This window comes from Felis catus, chromosome C2 (genome assembly GCF_018350175.1).
Source record: "Felis catus isolate Fca126 chromosome C2, F.catus_Fca126_mat1.0, whole genome shotgun sequence".
NCBI classification, from domain to species: domain Eukaryota; kingdom Metazoa; phylum Chordata; class Mammalia; order Carnivora; family Felidae; genus Felis; species Felis catus.
The window spans coordinates 84,021,734-84,043,375 of record NC_058376.1 but is presented as its reverse complement, the minus strand read 5'-3'; the positions used below and the strand labels follow the sequence as shown (position 1 = coordinate 84,043,375).

At 38.8% G+C, this 21,642-nt stretch overlaps 1 protein-coding gene across 3 annotated transcripts in view; it reads right to left on the bottom strand.

Moving 5' to 3' along the window:
• Nucleotides 1-828: 828 nt before the first annotated feature.
• The window catches only part of MCCC1 (methylcrotonyl-CoA carboxylase subunit 1), a 57,364-nt gene continuing 36,550 nt past the window's right edge, over nt 829-21,642 (bottom strand). For 2 of the 3 annotated variants that reach the window (XM_006936244.4, XM_003991888.6), the window contains exons 12-19: nt 21,269-21,378; nt 17,350-17,566; nt 15,274-15,360; nt 9,071-9,120; nt 5,775-5,912; nt 4,353-4,460; nt 1,958-2,029; nt 829-1,182 (exon numbers count right to left, since the gene is read on the bottom strand). In XM_006936244.4, coding sequence (XP_006936306.1) covers nt 1,054-1,182; nt 1,958-2,029; nt 4,353-4,460; nt 5,775-5,912; nt 9,071-9,120; nt 15,274-15,360; nt 17,350-17,566; nt 21,269-21,378 — 911 coding nt within the window. In that variant the 3' untranslated portion in view covers nt 829-1,053. Of the gene's footprint in view, nt 1,183-1,957; nt 2,030-4,352; nt 4,461-4,933; nt 5,058-5,774; nt 5,913-9,070; nt 9,121-15,273; nt 15,361-17,349; nt 17,567-21,268; nt 21,379-21,642 lie in introns of those variants that run through there. The other variant, XR_006585216.1, reaches the window with a different exon arrangement.

Genomic DNA, 21,642 nt, shown 5'->3' with positions numbered 1-21,642 from the left:
TGGAATTGCTTTCTTGGCAGCCAGGAGATAGATCAATTTGGGGTTTGATGTTTTCCCACATAACTTTTTTTTAGGTTTTATTTATTTATTATTTATTTATTTATTTAACTTTTTTTTTTTTTAACGTTTATTTATTTTTGAGAAAGAGAGAGACAGAGCATGAACGGGGGAGGGGCAGAGAGAGAGGGAGACACAGAATCCGAAGCAGGCTCCAGGCTCTGAGCCATCAGCCCAGAGCCCAACGCGGGGCTTGAACTCACAGACCATAAGATCGTGACCTGAGCTGAAGTCGGACACTTAACTGACTGAGCCACCTAGGCGCCCCTATTTATTTTTAATTTTTTTAAAGTTTATTTATTTTGAGAGAGAGAGGGGGAGAGTGCACGCACAAATGGGGGAGGGCTAGAGAGGAGAGACAGAATCCTAAGCAGGCTCCATGCCATCAGCACAGAACCTACAAACCACAAGATTATGACCCGAGCTGAGATCAAGAGTCAGACGCTTAACTGCACCACCCAGACACCCCTTAGGTTTTATTTATGTAAGCAACCTCTACGCCCAGTATGGGGCTTGAACTCACAACCAGGAGATCAAGAGTTGCGCACTCCTCCAAACGAGCCAGTCAGGTGCCCCAGAAAAATTACTTTCAACTCAATCATATTTTCAGATTTGCATCCGTCTCTGAAAGACGTCCATTTTCATCATGATTGTAAATGGGAAATAATTAAACAACCTTTTCTCTTCCAATCGTTCTCTTTTGATCAAGTTGCTGCCCGCCTTCCTAAAAGACACTACAGTGTATACAATTTGAGGCAGAAACAAACTATATTAGCTTCCAATAAAAAAATATAATTCAATTTATTAGTATGAAATAGATAATTTATTGTGTTTGTGACCCAAGGACATGATTCTCAAATATTAGCCTAATTGTACAATCATTTAGTAAAACTGATATTTATTAGACTCCGAGAAAAGCAGGAAGGCACTTTCTCTTTTTGGTGTACAGATACTATATTTAAGATACTGCTTAATTGGACATTTCTTTGACGGCATTTATTCTGCTTCTCTTTTGTCCGATTCCTCTTCCTCAAACTCGATTAAAGGAGCATGTCTGTTGGCCTGAGAACCTTCTTTGTAGAACACTTTCTTGATTGTACCGTCCTTTGGGGCCTTTATGGTAAGCTGCAGGGACACAAGACACGACCGTGGCTGTAATACTAATGAAGACTGAGCACACAGTAAGGCAACGGAGACGAAAGTGAAAAATAAAGCCAATTGTTTTGAGGTTTCTCAAGCATGGCACCCGAAGGAAATAACATTTTTATGGTGTGCTTTGCAGTTGTGAGGAGTCACTACTTTGACGTACCTGTAACACCTGCAAGGTCGCTAATCGGGAAGCTCTAGTCTAGCTGGTACTTCTCAACAAGTTTCACAGTAGAGTCTCACCCGGGAAGCTGTTAAAAACTGACGATCCTTGGGCCCCACTCCAGGAGATCCCAATTCAACCAGTCTGGGGAAGTAGTTTTTCAAATCTCTCCCCCTCAGATGACGGTAACATGTGGTCCGGCTGAGAACTACTGGCCTACAATTTCTAAAGACCTAAAATAGCTAATCTAGTTTGATTGAGGCTTTCACTTTGATACTGATGCTTGGCATCCTAAGTCTGGCCTTAGAAAATACCAACGGTTAACAGTCAACTGGCTAACTGCCTGAATTTAAGGAATTGACAATTTCTTTGATTTTAGCATCAGAACTGACAGGTGCAGTTTCACCAAATTAAAATGAAAATATATTTAAGGGGAGGATGGTTTTAGTTTTGTTTCCTGCAGTTAATGTTTCATCAATCCAAGGCTCTTAATACTTAAAATGGGTATTAGCTTACAAAATAAGGCAAAAGAACAATTAGATCTGATAGTTCCCTAAGTTTAATTGGAAAGTGAACTTATGGTTTCATTACCTCCATTTTCATGGCAATCATAACCATTAGAGAATCTCCAGCTTTTACTTTGTCTCCGACTTTCACAAATACCTAGAGATGAAGAGTGACTGGTTAATATTTAAAAACACAGAGGTTCCGGGGTGCCTGGGTGGCTCAGTCAGTTAAGCGTCCGACTTGGGCTCAGGTCATGATCTCGCGGTTCGTGAGCTTGAGTGCCACATTGGGCTCTGTGCTGACAGCTCGGAGTCTGGAGCCTGCTTCGGATTCTGTGACTCCCTCGCTCTCTGCCCCTCCCCCGCTCATGCTCTGTCTCTGTCTCTCAAAAATAAATAAACAATAAAAAATTTTTTTTAAACACAGAGGTCCCTCGTGGTCCACAGAGGTGGTATATAAATGTACACAGTAGAAGTATGGGTCTGTCTGGTTGTCTTATCTGTCAAAGACAGGTGTACAGGTGCAAATCAGAGACCTACAGATCAATCTTGCACTGCTGGCCCTCTTGTCAGTGGGGAGCACTGCTTAGCTCCTTCTCCCCAACCCCAAACCATCTAGTTTTCCCTGAATCAGATGAATATGCTTTATATATTTCAAGGTCCTTTTGTGTTTTCATAAATGTACAGACAAGACATACCACCAACAGGGGAAGAACCAATGCACTTAAATGTCATGGGCAGGGTAGTGGGGCATGCCTGGTTTTCTAGATTTTATAGGTAGTCTAGGATAGTGCTCCAAGTTTTGAGTGCCCTGTGTGGTAAATGTATAGACGGTCTTCATGTGAAAGAATTAAATTATTGGCAACCTTGGGGGGAAAAAAAAAACAAACCTTTATTTTCCATTTTTCATGTAGAAGTGAACTCATACATCCCATATGGTCTCACTGTCTTCTTAGTTAACATGGTTATCAAGGAGTTTTTAGAAACATCACACAGTGGAATTAGGTTCCACAGTCAATGTGTAGAGCCAAAATTGTGAGAAATGAGAAACACCTCTGAAAGCCCCCAAATCACCCAATGCTGGGTGATGCTATAACAGTGTTTGATGAAATCAATGGTCTAGGGGGCGGCTATAGGGAAAATGTGCATTTTTCCCCTATAGATGTTCAGAGATGCCTACATTTTGGAATGTACATGGAAAGTGAGATTGAGTGAGTTAAAGGCAGATCAAAGTCTTTGAGCTCATACTCCCTCTGGGACAAACATGTGCAGAGGGGAACAGGGGGTGCAATCACTTTCACTACTTAAATAGTTATTTCCTCCTTCTTCTTTTTAGGTACCAACAATATAGAGTTGAATTTTTATGACTTGGATGCATTTAAAGGAACTCTACTATATTCAAGTGTATATATAAAAAAGACACTACTGATCTACCACCATTTGAAGTTACTTCAGCATGGATCTTAATTCTGAATATATACAGCATTCAACACCAAACCTCGTTGTTCTTCATCAGTACCAGCCTTTCAAATTTTATTTTAACACACATGTAGTTATGTACATCGGAAAAAAAATGTTATTTAACGATAAATTGTTTGTGTTAAATTTGACATTAAAAAATAGCCCTTTTGGGTAATGCTTGGTGAATGCTCCATTTTAATCATAAAAAGACAAATTTAGATTATTTATACTTTGATGGAAATTTCCACTTTCAAAAATAACAGTATCATAAATTAGGTAAACGGGTATTTTCATTGAAGACTGAACATAGAAAATCAATCTATCACATAGTCTCTTGTTTTAAGACTTTCCTTCCTTCCTGCCTGCCTGCCTGCCTGCCTGCCTGCTTTTATGGAGTGAGCGAACAGGAGAGGTGCAGAGGAAGAGGGCCACACTCAGCATGGAGCCTGATGCGGGGGCTCGATCTCATGACATGACCTGAGGTGAAATCAAGAGTCAGATGCTTAACCAACTGAGCCACCCAGGAGCCCTGAGATTTTATTTTATTTTTTAAAAATGTTTATTTATTTATTTTGAGGTGGGGGGGGAGAAGAGAGAGAGAGAGAGATAAAGAGAGAGAAAGAGGGGGAGAGAGAGAGAGAGAGAGAGAGAGAGAGAGAGAGAGAGAGAATCCTGGGCAGGCTGAATGCTATCAGTGCAGACCCTGATGCCAGGCTTGATCCCATGAACCATGAGATCATGACCTGAGCCCAAATCAAGAGTCAGAGGCTTAAGAGACTGAGCCACCCAGGTGCCCCTAAAGATTTTATTTTTAAGTAATCTCTATACCCAACACAGGGCTTGAACTTACAACCCCAAGATCACTAAGCCAGCCGGGTGTCCCAGTCTCTTGTTTTCTTCAAGAGGATACTTCCCAATGAGAGAGATTGGAGAGAGAAAAATAATATATATGACTAAGTTCAATGGAGATATTTACTGGGCCTTACTGAACATCATTCTGTATACATTCACATGATTACCTTTTCAATGGTACCCGTCATAGGAGCTATGGCACCTTCCTGAGTTCCATCTGAGCTCATTGAAGACAAGTATTTGGGGACTGGAATGTCAATCTGAGTACTTCCCGCCTGTAAACAGAAAACAAACTGGAACTGAAATCAAGTTCAAATCGCTGTAGTTTTGAATCACTGTTTCAAATCACTGTACCCTGAGGTAATGACTGTTTCCAAGCTATTTGTTAAATCTTTAATACCAGGGTTCTAATCTAGCTTTGTGACCTTAAGCAATTACTAAACTCCTCTCAGTCTTGGTTTCCCATTATAAAGGAGTATGGGCATCATGCCTCACAACAGGATTAAAGGAATTAATGTACGTAACTGTTGCTAAAAAATAGCCACTATCTGATAGCCATTTTGAGTAGTATCTCCACTATCAAGTGTTTAGACTAAGCCAGAAACTGTTCTTAACAGTTTTATACATATGTGTGTGTGTGTGTGTGTGTGTGTGTGTATAGTCATCAAAACAAGTTTATGAGGTAGGGAGGTACTGTTATTATTCCTGTTTATAGATGGGGGAACTGAAGCCAGGGAGTTTAACTTGCCATAGGTCACACAGCTGCTCAGAGGTACAGCCAAGATTTGAACCAAAGCAGCTTCACATTCCAGAACTCCCGCTCATCACCACTCCACCAAACTGCCTCCACCACCATATTGTTCCGGCAGTAACTATGGAAAGGAATGCCTAGTAAAGTGAAATCATCCTTGATTCTGTATACAGTAGTTTAATTACTGGAATATAAAGGACTATGATCTGTAAGGTGTTTTTCAAATGTGAGAAGACTCTGAAGAGGACACAGTGTATTTGATAATGCATTTTCTTTTCTGACCGTGCAGAAACTATGGGCTCATCAGGCAGCAGGCCCGTGAGAGCAATGAGTCAGGAAATAAGCTCCTGACCAAAGATATGCCAAGTCTGTCTCGACCATCAACCATCCTTTGACTGCCAAGACACTACTACCCCTTCTGACTGCCCCCATCCCCACAAGAAACATCCAGTTCATAGACTTGCTCTCAAGGGTCACCTCCTCCCAAATCCCCAGAATTCCAAGTGCCAGGAGGATGGGCAAAGTATTCAGGCATCAAATCTCAGAGAGAAGGTTGCCCAATGGGCAGTGAGATACTCTCTGACAATAAGGATGTAAGGGCATGTTTCAGAATCAAAGGCAGAAAATGGTATGTGTCTATCAGGGAGAACATGTGTGGACAAAAGAACTAGGGAAGGCAGAAATGTGGCAAAGAAACAGAGTGGAGAAGGAAACACAGAGGAAAGGTCATGGCAGTGATGGAAGGAAGCAAGGTCTTTCTAATCTTTTAGTGAGATGCCTCCGGTCAAGCAATTTTCTCCCAAACCTCAACAGTGTTATTATAAAAGAGGGACATTACCATGGAAAATAGGTAAATAGTGTTTTCCAGGATAATTAGCTTAGTTTTACTAGCAACTCCATTAACAGAACATTTCAGGTAAGTGCAGTCTCCCTCATTACAAAGATCACCAAGGACTTGGAAAGTTTTATCTTGAATCTGAAAAAACAATAACAACAAAAAACAGAAAAATAAGATTCTTAAAAAATAAATAACCCTGCAGAATTAATAAAATCAGAATCAATTCTTTACTATTAACAGTTTCAAAAGGTAACAGGTGAAATATTTTTTTTTAAAAAGCCCTGTAGGAACTTTGCCCCTAAGATTCATAAACAAAGTACTCTACATAGAAATAGCAGTTAAGGTAATTAAAAGAAAAAAAAAAACCCAGAGAACATATCTATAGTGCCATAATGCTACAGATAAATGTTCATTTAAGAATAACAATAAAAATGTGAAATAGAAATACAAATCAAATTAAGTAAAATTATCAAAATTCGGTTGACTATATTACATGTTAAGTATTCATTTCTGAGTACCTGAGGTCAAATTTGGTTTTACTATGCCAATGTCAGTAAAGAAAAAGGCCAGAACCACCTAATTAGATGGTGTATCTTTTATCTCCCCAAGATGTAGATAAAATTTATGGGTTTGAGTTATGAGTTAAGAAGATTAACTAGCTAGAGACAGCCACAATTTTTGCCCTTGAGGAGAGAGTGCCAAGAAACAGACTTCACACTTGATCTTTCAAGGAAGCTGACAAAAGGACATGAAACCTTTCTGTTTTAAAAAATGTTTTCTCACATACACACCCAAGAAAAAAAAATTCCTTCACACACAGGAAATCCATTTAAATCTTCTCTATTTTTCATTTCAATTCCCATGAGGTTACTGTGAAAGTCCTGTGGCTATTCTTTTCAAATATACGATGTAGGCTAAGGTGAAATAGGTTACAGTGCAGTATTTATATGCTGCTTCTCATCTATCCTAAGTTAAATATGACATTTTACTGTGCTCTGTAACCTACTAAAACAGCCATGTGAATGTTTGTGAAATTCTCAGGACATAAAGGTTAGATGGGGAACAGTTTTGTTTAAAGATTTACACAAGCACATTCTAAATTTGTGAAATGTAGTAGTTCAATCTGGAGTTAACTTTACCAAGGGATATGAAGCATCCCCAAACCAGAGGTACGAGTATCAGTTACAACTCTCATATACTAAAATACGTTGACCCCCTAGTTTTTCTGAATCTCAGTTTAAGAAATTGGTGTCTCAGGGGCGCCTGGGTGGCTCAGTCGGTTAAGCATCCAACTTCAGCTCAGGTCATGATCTCGCAGTTCATGAGTTTCAGCCCTGCATCGGGCTCTGTGTTGACAGTGCAGAGCCTGGAGCCTGCTTTGGATTCTGTGTCTCCTTCTCTCTCTACCCCTTGCCCAGTCACACTCTGTTTGTCTCTCTCTCAAAAATAAATAAGCTTTAAAAAGAAAGAAAGAAAGAAAATGGTATCTCATAGTATTGGCAGATCCAAAGTATCCTTGATCAATCAATTTTGTTGGACTTAACGTTGCTTGGCTCATATTACAAATGATTTATTCTAGTCTCTGATTTTGTACTTTAATATATAGGAATTTGGTTGAGTTCTCACATTGTTTTTTTAACCCTTTCAGCATTTCATTTTGTCAGTGTAATGGATTCTTTTCATTGAGGGCTATCATAAACATTTTGACTAGAGATTCTCAAATTATGACCTGTGGATCTCTTGGGGTCCCCAAGACCCTTCTTGGGGGTCCACAATATCAAACTACTTCATAATAATACTAATGGTATTTGCCTTTTTAAAAAATTCTCATTCTCTCATGAATAAACAGTGGGATTTTCTAGAGACTGCAGGACATGTGATAATGTTACTCTGATAGCTAATGAACGTGTGCTTGTGTAATCTTAGGTTTTAAATTTTCTCAGTTTATCCTACAACTCAACAACAACAAAAAACCAACCTGATTGTAAAAAGGCAAAAGACATGAATAGACATTTCTCCAAAGATGATATGGACAATTAGCATATGAAAAGATGCTCAACATCATTATTCATTATGGAAATGCAAATCAAAACCACAGTGAGATAACATTTCACACCCATTAGGATAGCTGTTAAAAAAAAAGAAAAAAAAAAGAAAAACCCAGAAAGTAAATGTTGATGAGGATGTGGAGAAAAGGAAACCCTCCAATACTGTTGGTAGGAATGTAAAATGGTGCAGCCCCTACAGAAAACAGTACGGTAGTTCCTCAAATAATTAAAAATAGAACATGAACATACAAACCAGCAATTCTGTTTGTGGGTGTATGTCCCAAAGGATTGAAAACAGGGTCTCAAAGAGATATTTGTCCCCCATGTACATAGAAGCATTATTCATAATAGGCAAAAGGTGGAAGCAACCAAGTCTCCATCAAGAGATGAACGAATAAACGAAGTGCGATATACAGAGGCAATGCAGTATCATTCCACTTTAAAAAGGAAGGAAACTTGGACATAAACTATGGCATAGAAGAACCTTAAAGACATTATGCTAAGTGAAATATCCAATCACAAAAGGACAAATGTTGAGTGATTTCATTTATATGAAGTACTTAAAGTAGTCGAATTCATAGACACAGAGAGCCCACTGGTGTTTGCCAGGGGCTGAGGGGGGAGTGGGCGGGGAAGGGGGCACATGGAGTGTTACTGTTTAAATGGGTACAGAGTTTCAGTTTTGCAAGAGGAAAAAAGAGATGGAAGGTGGTGGTGGTTGTACAACAATGTGATGGTATTTACACTCAAAAACGTTTAAAATGGTATATTTTACATTATGTATACTTTTGTAAAATATATATTAAAAATAACAGTAAGAAAAATATGCTCAGTTAAATTTTCTAAATGGTAAGTATTAATACATGTAATTAACACAAACAAAAGCTCTTTGAGGAGTCTCAGTAATTTGTAAGGGTATCCATGGATTTTGAGACCAAAAAGTTTGTGAATGGCTGCTTTAGATGTGAATACATGCACATACTTCAGGAATTCGTTAGCTGTCTAATTCAATGCTATTTTTTTAAAACAGGTTTTCATACTTAGGGGAACCACAGCCAAACTGAGGAAACAATCAGTAAGTGTAGAGGAGGTAATTTCCCCAAATTGGTCTGAAATAAAAACACATGACATTCTCCTAACTATAGTCCAATGGCTTGGGAGAAACCAGAGTGTGAAAAAAGACCCTCCTCTGTATGAGAGAGATCAGAATTAGCTCTAAACTGTACAAAGAAAACCAGTAAGGCTTACCTGCATGCTATATGACCCATCGAGGTTATATGTGACAGCTATGGCTACATCTTTATGAAAAAGGGGGGAAAATTGAAGAAAAATTAGAAGACAATCATAGACGGGGATTCTAAAAATCTCTTTCAACCTAAAGATAACCAGCCTTTAGGGATACCAACATCTTTTAACTCCCTGACAAGATTTTTAAAAATCTATAGGTAAGTTCCAATAAAAGTGAATTTCAAACTTTTGTTTCTTAAAAAATGGACTTTTAGCAGACTCTTAACTATAGAGAACTGATGGTTACCAGAGGGGAGGTGGATGGGGGGGATGGGTGAAACAGATGAAGGAGATTAAGAGTGTACTTATCTTGATGAGCACTGGGTAATATATGGAATTGCTGGATCACTATATCGTACACCTGAAACTAATAAAACACTGTACGTTAACTATACTAGATTAAAAATTTTTTAAAGAGGGAGTTTTAGCTCTTTTAATGTTGTAGGATATTTTAGATATTTTTCTCTAAACAAGGAAAGTTAAAGTGTTAAAATAGGAAATGCAATGAATTGGGAGAGAGAAATTCTCATTTAAGACCCAAATTTGCCACCTGTGGTGTGATCACCTCTGTGATCTTGACTGTCCTTTAAAATCTGAGTCCTGATTTTCTGCCCCATTCTGACCTGTTAAATGGGTATGAGAATGTAACAGTGATTAAATAAACGTGAAACTGCTTTGTAAACTGTAACCGACCATATAAATATAATATACAATATATTTCATATTATTTTGTGGACACAGAATTGGTTACGGACTTTGCTAGGAGATGGAAATCAAAAGCTCTGTGGTGCAGAGAATGCAGACCAAAGTCACTTCATCGACTCCTGATACTTTAACCACCATTTTGATGCTGCCAGCTCACATCTATTTCCAGCCCTGACCTTCCTTCTCCAGAACTCTGATTAGTCATTCCCAGCTGGATGCTCTATCGGCACCTTAAAGTGAACATGGTAAGTCCAATAAATCAAATCATGTCCCCACTCTGCCTGCATTCCCTCCTGCCCTGGGAGCTCCATGACTGGCACTAGTATTCTCCTGGTCATCCAGATTTAAAACCTGTCATCCTTACCTTCTCCTTTGCTTTCCACATGCAATAGCCACTACAAAGCTGCCACATCCTTCCCTACCTGTCCTGTTCATTTCTTCCTTTCGTTCCCATCACTCAACCCTGATTCAGGCTGATGGCCAGAGGCCTGGCTGACTCTGAGGTCTTCTCGGAACTTTTTGCTTCCTGTCTCAGCCCTTCCAGCTGATGCTGCCTAGCATGTCTCCTCTATATTCAAAATACTTGGCCTGGTACTGAAGGCCCTGAACTCAGTCGTATTTTCCACCCTTCTTCTACACAGCCCTATATTACAACGAAATGGGAACATGGGCCAATTAATATTCTCCATATGTGCCTCTAGCCTTCGCCCCACTGTGCCTCTTTGCTCCACTCCCCCTTCACTGTGTCACCAGTCCCAGCCACCCCAACTGAAACCTTGCCCCTTGTTGACATCATGCTCATTCGTGGTCTTTGGGAAAAGTCTATGTGGAATGAAGTTGCTCTTCTCTGAACATTTAGACAGACTTCTGCATATAGAACACCATTATGATTCTTTCCTCATCCAGTTTTATGATGGAATAATTTTTCTCTTTATCCGTTTTTTTAAAAATTGCAAAAATAAAACTTCACAGAAGTCAAATACTGAAGTACATCAAGCAAAATGTGAAAGTCCTCTCTACTGCCCAGATATAACTACTATTGAACTCTTTAACACATGAGCCCCTTCAAGTTTTTTAAAATGCACAAACTAGTATTTTTCTTTTATAAAAATAACATATTCTTTTTTTTTTTTTAACGTTTATTTATTTTTGAGACAGAGAGAGACAGAGCATGAACGGGGGAGGGGCAGAGAGAGAGGGAGACACAGAATCGGAAGTAGGCTCCAGGCTCTGAGCCATCAGCCCAGAGCCCGACACGGGGCTTGAACTCACGGACCGTGAGATCGTGACCTGAAGTCGGACGCTTAACCGACTGAGCCACCCAGGCGCCCCTAAAAATAACATATTCTTATACATACTGTTCTGCAACCAACTTTTAAAAATTTACTTATTTTTCCAACCTTTTTTTAATTAACATGTGACATACATATCCACTTTGTCTTTCAATAGTAGCAAGTTTAATGATGATGATGATAATGACGGCAACTAATGTTTATTGACCACTTGCTATGTGACCTACAATGAGCTTTTGATGTGTTGTCTAATTTAATATCCACAACAACCCAAGGAAGTAATTACCACTACCATTCCCATTTATGGGTGAGGACACTTGATGCTTAGAGAGAGTGTGTCACTTGCCCAAGGGTCACAGACAACAGAGGAGCCAGAATTCAAACCCATAACAGTCTAACTCAAGGGTCTGCATTATGAACCACTGCACCATCTATCTTCCCAACATACTCACTTCTCCTTTGCCAGATGGTAAATTCCTTAAGGAAGAAAAGTAGGGACAAACACATCTTTTTTTTCTCTTCTTCACATTACTCAGAACATCTATTTTTTCAGAAACTTTGTAATGAACATATAAGTAAATGAAACTTCTCCACCCTATGTCTTGTCAATATCTTTCAATCCTTCTTAAGAGAAAATGCATCCACTTACACCAGATTAGGGTTTTTTTTTGATTTATGAAAATGAAAAGTATTTAGCTGACATGAATGCCAATAGAATCACAGTAAACACATTGCCAGGAAAAGTCTTTTTAAGAACATTTTAAAAAATTTGAATTATAATTGACATAATATTAAATTAGTTTTGCATATACAACATAGTGATTCAGCAATGATATCCATTATGAAATGCTTACCATGATAAGTGTATCACAGTATTATTGACTATATTCCCTATCATGTACTTTTCATTCCTATGACTTACTTGTTTTATAACTGGAAGTTTGTACCTCTTAATCCCCCCCACCATTTCATTCGCCCCCACCTCTTTTGGCAACCACTAGTTTTTTCTCTATATTTATGAGTCTGTTTCTCTCTTTGTTATTTGTTTATTCACTTGCTTTGTTTTTTAGATTCCACATATAAGTGAAATCACATGGTATTTGTCTTTCTCTGGCTTATTTCACTTAGTATAATACCATTTAGGTCCATCTATGTTATCACAAATGACAAGATTTTCATTCTTATGGCTGAGTAATATTTCATTGTGTATATATACCACATCTTCTTTATCTATTCATCTATCGATAACCTACAGCTAATATCATACTCAATGATAAAAAGCTGAAAGTTTTCCCCCTAAGGTCAGGAATAAGACAAGGATGTCCACTCTCACCACTTTTATTCAATACAGTACTGGAAGTCCTAGCCACAGCAATCAGACAAAAAAAATAAATAAAAGGTATTCAACTGATAAGGAAGAAGTAAAACTGTCATTATTTGCAGATAATATGATACTATATATTGAAAATCCTAAAAACTCTCCCAAAAAACTATTAGATCTAATAAGTAAATTCAGGAAGTTGCAAGATACCAAATCAACACACAAAAGTCTGAATTTTTTTAAAGTTTTATTTATTTATTTTGAGAGAGAGAGAATGAGAGAGAGAGAGTGAGCACATAAGCAGGGGAGGGGCAGAGAGAGAATCCCAATCAGGCTCCCTGCTGTCAGCACGGAGCTCGATGAGGGGCTCAAACTCATGAACTGTGAGATCATGACTTGAGCCAAAATCAACAGTCGGTGGCTTAACCGACTGAGCCACCCAGGCACCCCCTACTGCATTTCTATTCACTAATAATAAAATAGCAGAAAGGTAAATAAAGAAAACAATCCCATTTACAATTACATCAAAGAGAATAAATTCTTTCATATATTATAGGGCAACTGACCTTATTCCTCCCTCAGTTATCTCTAGACCTCCACAAGAGAACTTTAAACATCCTCTTACCTATTTTTTAAATTAATTAATTTCAAGTCAGCTCTATGCCCAACATGAGGCTTGAACTCATGACCCCAAGATCAAGTCACATGCTCTACTCACTGAACCAATCAGGTATCCCATTCTCTTAATGTATTTAATAAGGTATGGAAGTTTAGCATGGTGCAGTGTTAGATAAATGCATACACCCTGGAGTATGGGTTTGAATTCTGTTCCACCAATTACTTTTGTTATGATTTTAAGAAAATTATTAATCTCTCTAAACTTTGGTTCCCCATTTATAAAGTTGACACTAATAACAACACCAATTTCATTGGCTTGTTCTGAAAATGGAAATTAAATAATCCATGGAAAGAACTTAATAGCTGGCATATACCAAAAGCTCAATAAATCTTAGCTATTATTGTTACTACTGAGGGTAGGGCAGGATTCTGTGAAGCATGGCCACTAGCAACCAAGTAAGAATATTTTTCAAGCCTTAAATATTTAAAATACTTGATAATTCTCACTGAGATCATTAAGAATTAGTTCTACTTTAGATTCATAAATGCTTCTGGCTTCTTAAGACTTCCTGTTTGGTGTACTCACTTATTCAATCATGGTTACTGTTAATTAGCATTTATTAGAGACCCACCAGAACATTTCTGAAAATTATTACATTCAGGCCTGGGTTATCATTGAAAAATAACTACCAAAAGGATGTAGTGAACAGCGATCATGTTGGTTTTCAATAATGTATTTATTTTTTAATTAAAAAATTTAAAAATTTCCAAGAAATCCAGCATAGTTCAAAACACTGCTAAGTGCTTCAGTGAAGATCCATACCAAATAACACAGTCGGCTCATCTGAATTTTAATCACCAGTGTGATTTTGTTTAATTTAGGTTGAAGAGGTCAATGAAACTTTACTGCTGCTGATACTTACATTCAGTATATAGGAGTCTAGAGTAAGATAATCCCAGATTTTGTAGGGTTTGGTTTTTAGGATGAAATGAATACACACACTAGTATAAAATGGGTATTAGTAGATACTAGTGGATGTTTGCAAACTTTCTTTCCATGTACTCAGTGCATGGAAAGTAATGCCCATCTAGGTTCATGATGAAAAAATATCTCGAGCTTTAATCCAACCAATTTAGATGAAAAGGGGATTTGCTAAAAACTGAGTGCATGTCTACACAGAGTTGAGATAAAGAAGATTCTACTTTGTCTGGGGGTGGGGGGAGGGGGTTCCCATGAGCGGCAAGAAGATTCTGTTCTACCTGCTGGGTACATTTTTATAATGGAGCATTCACAGTTTAATGACACCTCACATTCAAGGTTAACTAGCTCTCTCAGCTCTGACTCTGCACCCATCCTGTTTCCTATGCAAACTGTCCAGCAGCAGAAGGGATGCTGCTATCATGGGATTCTGATCCCTCTGGTACGTTGTTCCAGCCACAAATTTATAAAAAATTTAAAATTTTAGATGTTAGCCTCTCCTGGCTTCAATTACAATAAATCAGTCCCACCCTCAGCCTACTCAAATTAGTTTGCAGTCAAAAATCAATTTTCCACTGGAAAAGTAAAAATAGCACAGGAGTCAAGGTCAGAAAGGCTGGATGTCAATCTCACTAGCCTTGAGTAAGTTCCTTCACCTTCTCTGCCTGTTTCCTCAGCCATACATGGGTATGATAGGGATTCCCCCTTAATTAAATTATAGTGAAGATAAAAATTTACATGTGATCAGGTACTTAATAAATCATAGCTTCTTAGTAACCCTCTTCCACCTGAAACAATGCCTGAGTGGTGGGTAATCCTCCCTACTGGAGTAGTTTTGGATGTTGTTTTTCTTATTTAAAAGTAGTACATTCTTGCTGAAGAAAAACTGCAAAGCAAAGAGAACAAAGAAGGATGATGCGGGTGGGGATGGAGGGAGGGAAATCCCCTTAAATCCTGCTACCCAATGGTAACCTCACTAACATCGTGGCATATTTCATTTCAGTCATTTTGCTATGTATATTTTATGACATATTTTTCAAATATTTACAAAATACAGAAAAAGTATAAAGAAGAAAAATAGCACTAATGTACCACCTGAGCCAATCAATTCTAGTACTCCTTCCAATGGTTAGGCTAGGGAGCTTAAAAAATGTAATTGACCGATCATGTCTGGGCTGAATCTTTTTTTTTCCAGATAAGTGATATATTTCTGTAAAGCACATTTCTCTTTTAATAAAACATTACTTACTCTTTTTACCATCCCTGAGAGTTATGTTTCTGGTGTAACAGGTATTCAGTCTTCTTCCACTGCTGGATGCAAAAGGGGAGTACCGATCTAGAAAAAAAATTAAAATTCAACAACAAATTTACAAACACCAAGCCTGACTTCATACCTTTCAAAAGAAAACATAAAACACCTGTCCTACACTGGCAGCTCAAATGTGTCTTCTTTGTTCTTCTCATTGCTCTAAATTTAAATTAGATACTTTAATTTACATCTCAGAAAAGGTTATATGAAAAATTCCAGCTTGGCTAAAATCAGAGTATTTGCAGCCCAAGCTCTCTTCCTCTGGGGGCACAAGCCGCACAGTGGTCTCCCCTTCTTGGGCAAATGCGTTCCAGGTCACCAAAATCTCCACCACTCACACTTTTCTTTTCACTTAGCCTCTTTGTGCATCACTTGTCCTGCCCACAGGCGTGTCTGTCGGACAATATCCAGGAGCTACGGCATAGCTGAACTGAAGCAATTTATTCTGAAGTTCATGTGTGTGCCAGTATACATTATAAAAAGGAAGGAGAGGGGCACCTGGGTGGCGCAGTCGGTTAGGCGTCCGACTTCAGCCAGGTCACGATCTCGCGGTTCGTGAGTTCGAGCCCCGCGTCGGGCTCTGGGCTGATGGCTCAGAGCCTGGAGCCTGTTTCCGATTCTGTGTCTCCCTCTCTCTCTGCCCCTCCCCCGTTCATGCTCTGTCTCTCTCTCTGTCCCCCCAAAAAATAAATAAATAAAAAATAAACGTTGGAAAAAAAAAAAAAGGAAGGAGAGAGTAAGAGGATGCTTGATTGTAACAATGCTATATTCAGGCTTAGGAACACTGCATGGGCATATTTGGAGGCATTTCATTTAGAATTGTAAAAGGACAAAATGAGAATAGAGCACACATCTCCTAAAGATGTAGTTATATATTTTAAGCTCTCAATATAACTTTCTTGAATGAATCTAGAAATTAAAGATCCTAATAAAAAAATCCTATAATAATATAATAATCCTAAAAATAATGAAGAGATAAATGGATTAATTTTTCTTTTTTCCTGTTTGCTCCAAAGCTCAGAGTTAGCCTAAAGTATATATTTTGGAGCAAGTTTGGGAGAGTTCAGATTTTGCTTATCTCATCTTATGTTTTGCATTCTTTCAGATTAGCAATCTATTTCATTTTTTAAGTTTATTTATTTTGAAAGACAGAGAGAGTAGAGGAAGGGCAGAGAGAGAGGGAGAGAGAGAATCCCAGGCAGGCTCCGCACTGTCAGTGCAGGGCCCAGTGCGGGGCTTGAACCCATGAACTGTGAGATCATGACCTGAGCCAAAACCAAGAGTCAGACACTTAACTGACTGAGCCACCCTGTGTCCCCAGATTTTGCTCAATTTAGAGGGAAGAACATTTTAATGGAGAACTGACTGAAACTGTAATAAGCTAATGAGTTTTTATTATGAATTTCTAGCTTCCTGAGGTGTTAGGGAGAGGTTGGGCAACAACTCAGTGGGGAAGCTGAAGCAGAGATGTGTGCACGTGGCAACCAGGATGAATCTCTGCCATTTTCCTTCCCATGTTTAGATCCTCTGATTGGAGGAAGTGCCTAGGTCTCTAGTTAGACAGAAATTTGATCACAGAATGGAAAAGGAGAGGAGGAAATAACTCAACAATAAATTAACAGGTAATGAGAGTCCCCAGTGCTCTGTGTTCAGTCCCCAGGACCAAGGAAGTTGCGGTAGGTACAAGAATACAATAAGTAGGCCCTTGAGAAGCAGCGAATTAAAAAAGCTTTGGAAGGGGTCAGCACAGGGTACAGGAAGGACCAGCGTTTGGTTGAAAAAAGAGCCCCAGCTCAACACTATTAGGCAATTAGTTAAGTTACATTTAATGAAAGTGTTTATGGAGGCATCCATGATACGTGAATCTACTTCATACTAAAAAACCACTTAGCAGAGGACAGTGTCAACCACTGAGAGAAGAAAAGGGACACAAAAGTGTCATAAAGAAAGAAAAGCACCTCCGATGATTATTTATAAAATCCTGACAAGCAGAGGAAAGAGAAAAGCATTCCATACCTTGTGACTGAATTTTGAAAACATCAGACATAGCTTTCTCCTTGAGGATGAGACCCAGAGCTGCCTGGCATAAAAGCTCTTTGGCTGTGGCCTTCCGACTGGGCAACAGTTCTTTGCGGTGTTGAGGGATGAAGTCGGTGTGTACGTTCCCAGCCTCAAACTCTGGGTGGCCAGACAGGCTAAGAAGGAAGTCAATGTTGGTGTGCAGTCCGACAATCTAGGAAGAGAATAAAGCCCATATCCCCAGTGAGTGGGAAAAAAACATTTTCCATAGAAATTTGCCATAGAAATTTGTTCTTTGTACTAAAGATATTTCACCAGGGGCAACTCTTAAGAAAACTGAAAAACCTACTAAGGTACCACATGGCGATAGGACAACTCGTAAGGAAAACAAAACAAAACAAAAAACTCACTTCACCAACACTATGTATCTGGACTTAACACTTAAAATTACATTTTACAATACATTAAAAAAATTTTTTTTTAATATATGTTTATTTTTGAGAGAGAGAAAGAGAGAGAAAGGAGAGGGGCAGAGAAAGAAGGAGACACGGATTCTGAAGCAGACTCCAGGCTCTGAGCTGTCAGCATAGGGCCCGACGTGGGGCTTAAACTCACAGTGAGATCATGACCTGAGCCAAAGTCAGAAGCTTAACCAACTGAGCCACCCAGGTGCCCCACAACACATTTTAAAAGTAGTAAACTACATTTTATTCTTTATGATAAAGAGGACATAAGAGATGATGGTAGGTTAGGTAGTGTGGAGACATTTAATTGCCTCAGGCTATGTAAGTGATAAATGTTAAGAAACTTATATGAGATTTATTTGCAAGATACTGAAGACTTGCTGCTCGGAACACTCCCACAAAATAGGAAAACAGAGCATAGGATTTCTATACTGAGGAGGGGACAGGATTAAATGAGCTCAAAGGAGCTTCCTTCCAACACTAAAATCCAAATTTTACACATTGATATAAAAATAAAAAGGTATACATTGAACCTAGATCCATCCAATAAATGGGGTCAAGGGTAAAACCAGCTATCTGAGCCTTGGGTCCATTCATATATTCATTTAATAGCCATTTACTGAGCACCTTTTAGGTGCCAGGCCTTGCTCCAGGTACTGGGGTCATGATGAAGAACAAAACCTCACAGAGATAACAATATCTATAAACAAATATCTAATATGACATCAGGTCATATGAAGAAAAATAAGGCTGGTTAAGGGGAACGAGAACAGCAAAGGGTCCTATTTTATTTTATTATTTTTATTTATTTATTTATTTATTTTTTAATTTTTTTTTTCAACATTTATTTATTTTTGGGACAGAGAGAGACAGAGCATGAACGGGGGAGGGGCAGAGAGAGAGGGAGACACAGAATCGGAAACAGGCTCCAGGCTCTGAGGCATCAGCCCAGAGCCCGACGCGGGGCTCGAACTCACGGACCGCAAGATCGTGACCTGGCTGAAGCCGGACGCTTAACCGACTGCGCCACCCAGGCGCCCCCAAAGGGTCCTATTTTAAATAAGATCACCTGGTTTCAAGCTACACCACAAAGCTGTAGTAATAAAAACAGTATGGTAGACTGAAACAAAAACAGAAATGAAGATCAGTGGAACAAGTGAAAATAAACCCACACTTATATGGTTAACTAATCTATGGCAAAGGAGGCAAAAAAACCCATCTTTTCAATAATTGATATTGGGAAAACAGGATAGCTACATGTAAAAGAATGAAACCGGACCACTTTCGCACACCACACACAAAAATAAACTCAAAATGTATTAAAGACCTAACTGTGAGACCCAAAACAAAACTCCTAAAAGAAAACATAGGCAGTAATCTCTTGGATGTCAGCCTTAGCAACATATTTATGGATATGATTACTGAGGCAAGGGAAGCAAAAGCAAAATTAAACTACTGTGACTATACCAAACTAAAAAGCCTTTGCACAGTGAAAGAAACCATCAACACAATGAAAAGGTAACCTACTGAATGGGAGAAGATAGTTGCAAATGATATGCATGATAAGGGATTAGTATCCAAAATATATAAAAAACTCCTATAACTCAACACCAAAAAAGCTAATAATCCAATTAAAAAGTGGGCAGAGGACCTGAAAAGACATTTATTTTTTCCAAAGACATACAAATGGCTGACACATGGAAAGATGCTCAACATCATTCATCATCAGGGAAATGCAAATCAAAACCACAATGAGATACCATTTTACACAAGTCAGAAAGGCTAGTATCAAAAAGATGGTAAATAACAAATGTTGGTGAGGATGTGGAGAAAAGGGAACGCTTGTGTGCTGTTGGTAGGAAGGACATGCTGGGTACAGCCACTGCAAAACAGTATGGAAGTTCCCCCCATATTAAAAACAGAAATATATGATCCAGTGACTCCACTAGTGGGTATTTGCCCATATAAAATGAAAACATGAATTAGAAAAGATATATGCAACCTTATGTTTATTGCAGCATTATTTACAATAGTCAAGATATGGAAGTAACCTCAGTGTCCATCAACAGATGAAGGATAAAGATGTGGTGTATACACATGATGGAATACTACCCAGCCAAAATAAAGAATGAAATCTTTGGGGCACCTGGGTGGCTAAGTTGGTTAAGCATTGACTCTTGGTTTTGGCTCAGATCATGATCTTGCAGCCTCACGGGCTCAAGCCCCGAGTCAGAATCTGCACTAACAGTGCAGAGCCTGCTTGGGATTCTCTTTCTCCCTCTCTCTCTGCCCCTCCCCTGCTTGTGCTCTCTCTGTCTCACTCAAAATAAATAAACTTAAAAAAAAAAAAAAAATGAAATCTTGCCATTTGTAACAACATGGATGGACTCAGAGGGTATTATACTAAGTGAAACAAGTGAGACAAAGACAAATACCATATGATTTCACTTATATTGTTGAATCTAAACCACAAAACAAACTAACAACAGAAACGAACTCATATACAGGGACCTGGTAGTTGCCAGAGGGGAAGGTTGTGAAGGGAGAAGGTAAATAGGTGAATGGGATTAGGAGGTACAGACTTCTCACTATAAAACAAGTAAGGCACAGGGATGAAAAGTACAGTATAAGCAATACAGTCAATAATATTGGAATACCTTTGGGGACAGATGGTAACTACACTTAACGTGGTGAGCACTGTGTAAGGTACAGAACTGAATCACTATGCTATACACTTAAAACTAGTATAACATTGTGTATCAACTATACTTCAATTAAAAAAAAAATTGGGCAGCCTGGGAAGACCTCTGAGGTGAACAGGAGCTGAGGATGCTGAGAAGGGAGTTTTGTGATCATGTAGGGAAAGAACATTCTGGAAGAGAGAACAGGAACACATGGCTCCATGCTGGGTATGTCTAGGGAATGGCAAGGAGACCAGTGTGGTTGGAGACACAGAGATCAGAGGTTAGATCAAATTAATGACATATAACAATCTGGATATCACAGGTTAATATGAAATCCTTTTATGAAGCTACATCAGTGTGGTCTGGGGCTTACTGCACTAAGGAAATTCATGTGCTACAGAAAAGCAACAAATTCTGTCAAATGGGTAAAACTGAACATAATTATTTTCCTTTGGAGAAAATAATACCAGACTGTAGGCCACACTTGTGTACTTAGTCTTATCTACAGGATGAATATGAATTTCATATCAGATTTCAGTGAAGTATAACACTGACATTAATAGTTTTAGTCCTGCAATTTTTCTTTTCTAGCTGAATCAAGAAGTCCTTAAACTCTATTTTGACCCATGGGAATGTGAAATCATTTTGTTCCTGATGCATTGGTGGAAAGAAGCTGACAGGGACAAAGGCTGACCAATCGTGACAGACATACTTGGCGGTGGAGATACACAGATCATAAGGTCCCTAACATGGCCCCAGGTCACTCACGTTGTACTGATGAAGGCTGTACCTCAGTTTCGTTAAGGCCGCCTGGCGATCTGCTGCCCACACAACCAATTTTGCAATCATGGGGTCATAATGCACTGAAACTTCATCTCCTGAAATTGAAAAACCACAGTAGCCACTCTAAGTCCAAACTTAACATGATAAAATATGACATGCAAGACATTCTGCTGCAGCTTTAACGTTCACTTCATACCTAAGCCTCAGGAGCTCTTGCATGGTAGTCGTTACCACGGTTTCATTCACGAGGAAATGAGGCTCACAGGGCTTTAAAAACTCACCACAAGTCTAAGGAGATTATGGCTATCCAAGAGCACCTAAAATAGCGATCCAACATCACACAGGCTGGCTGTCCCCAT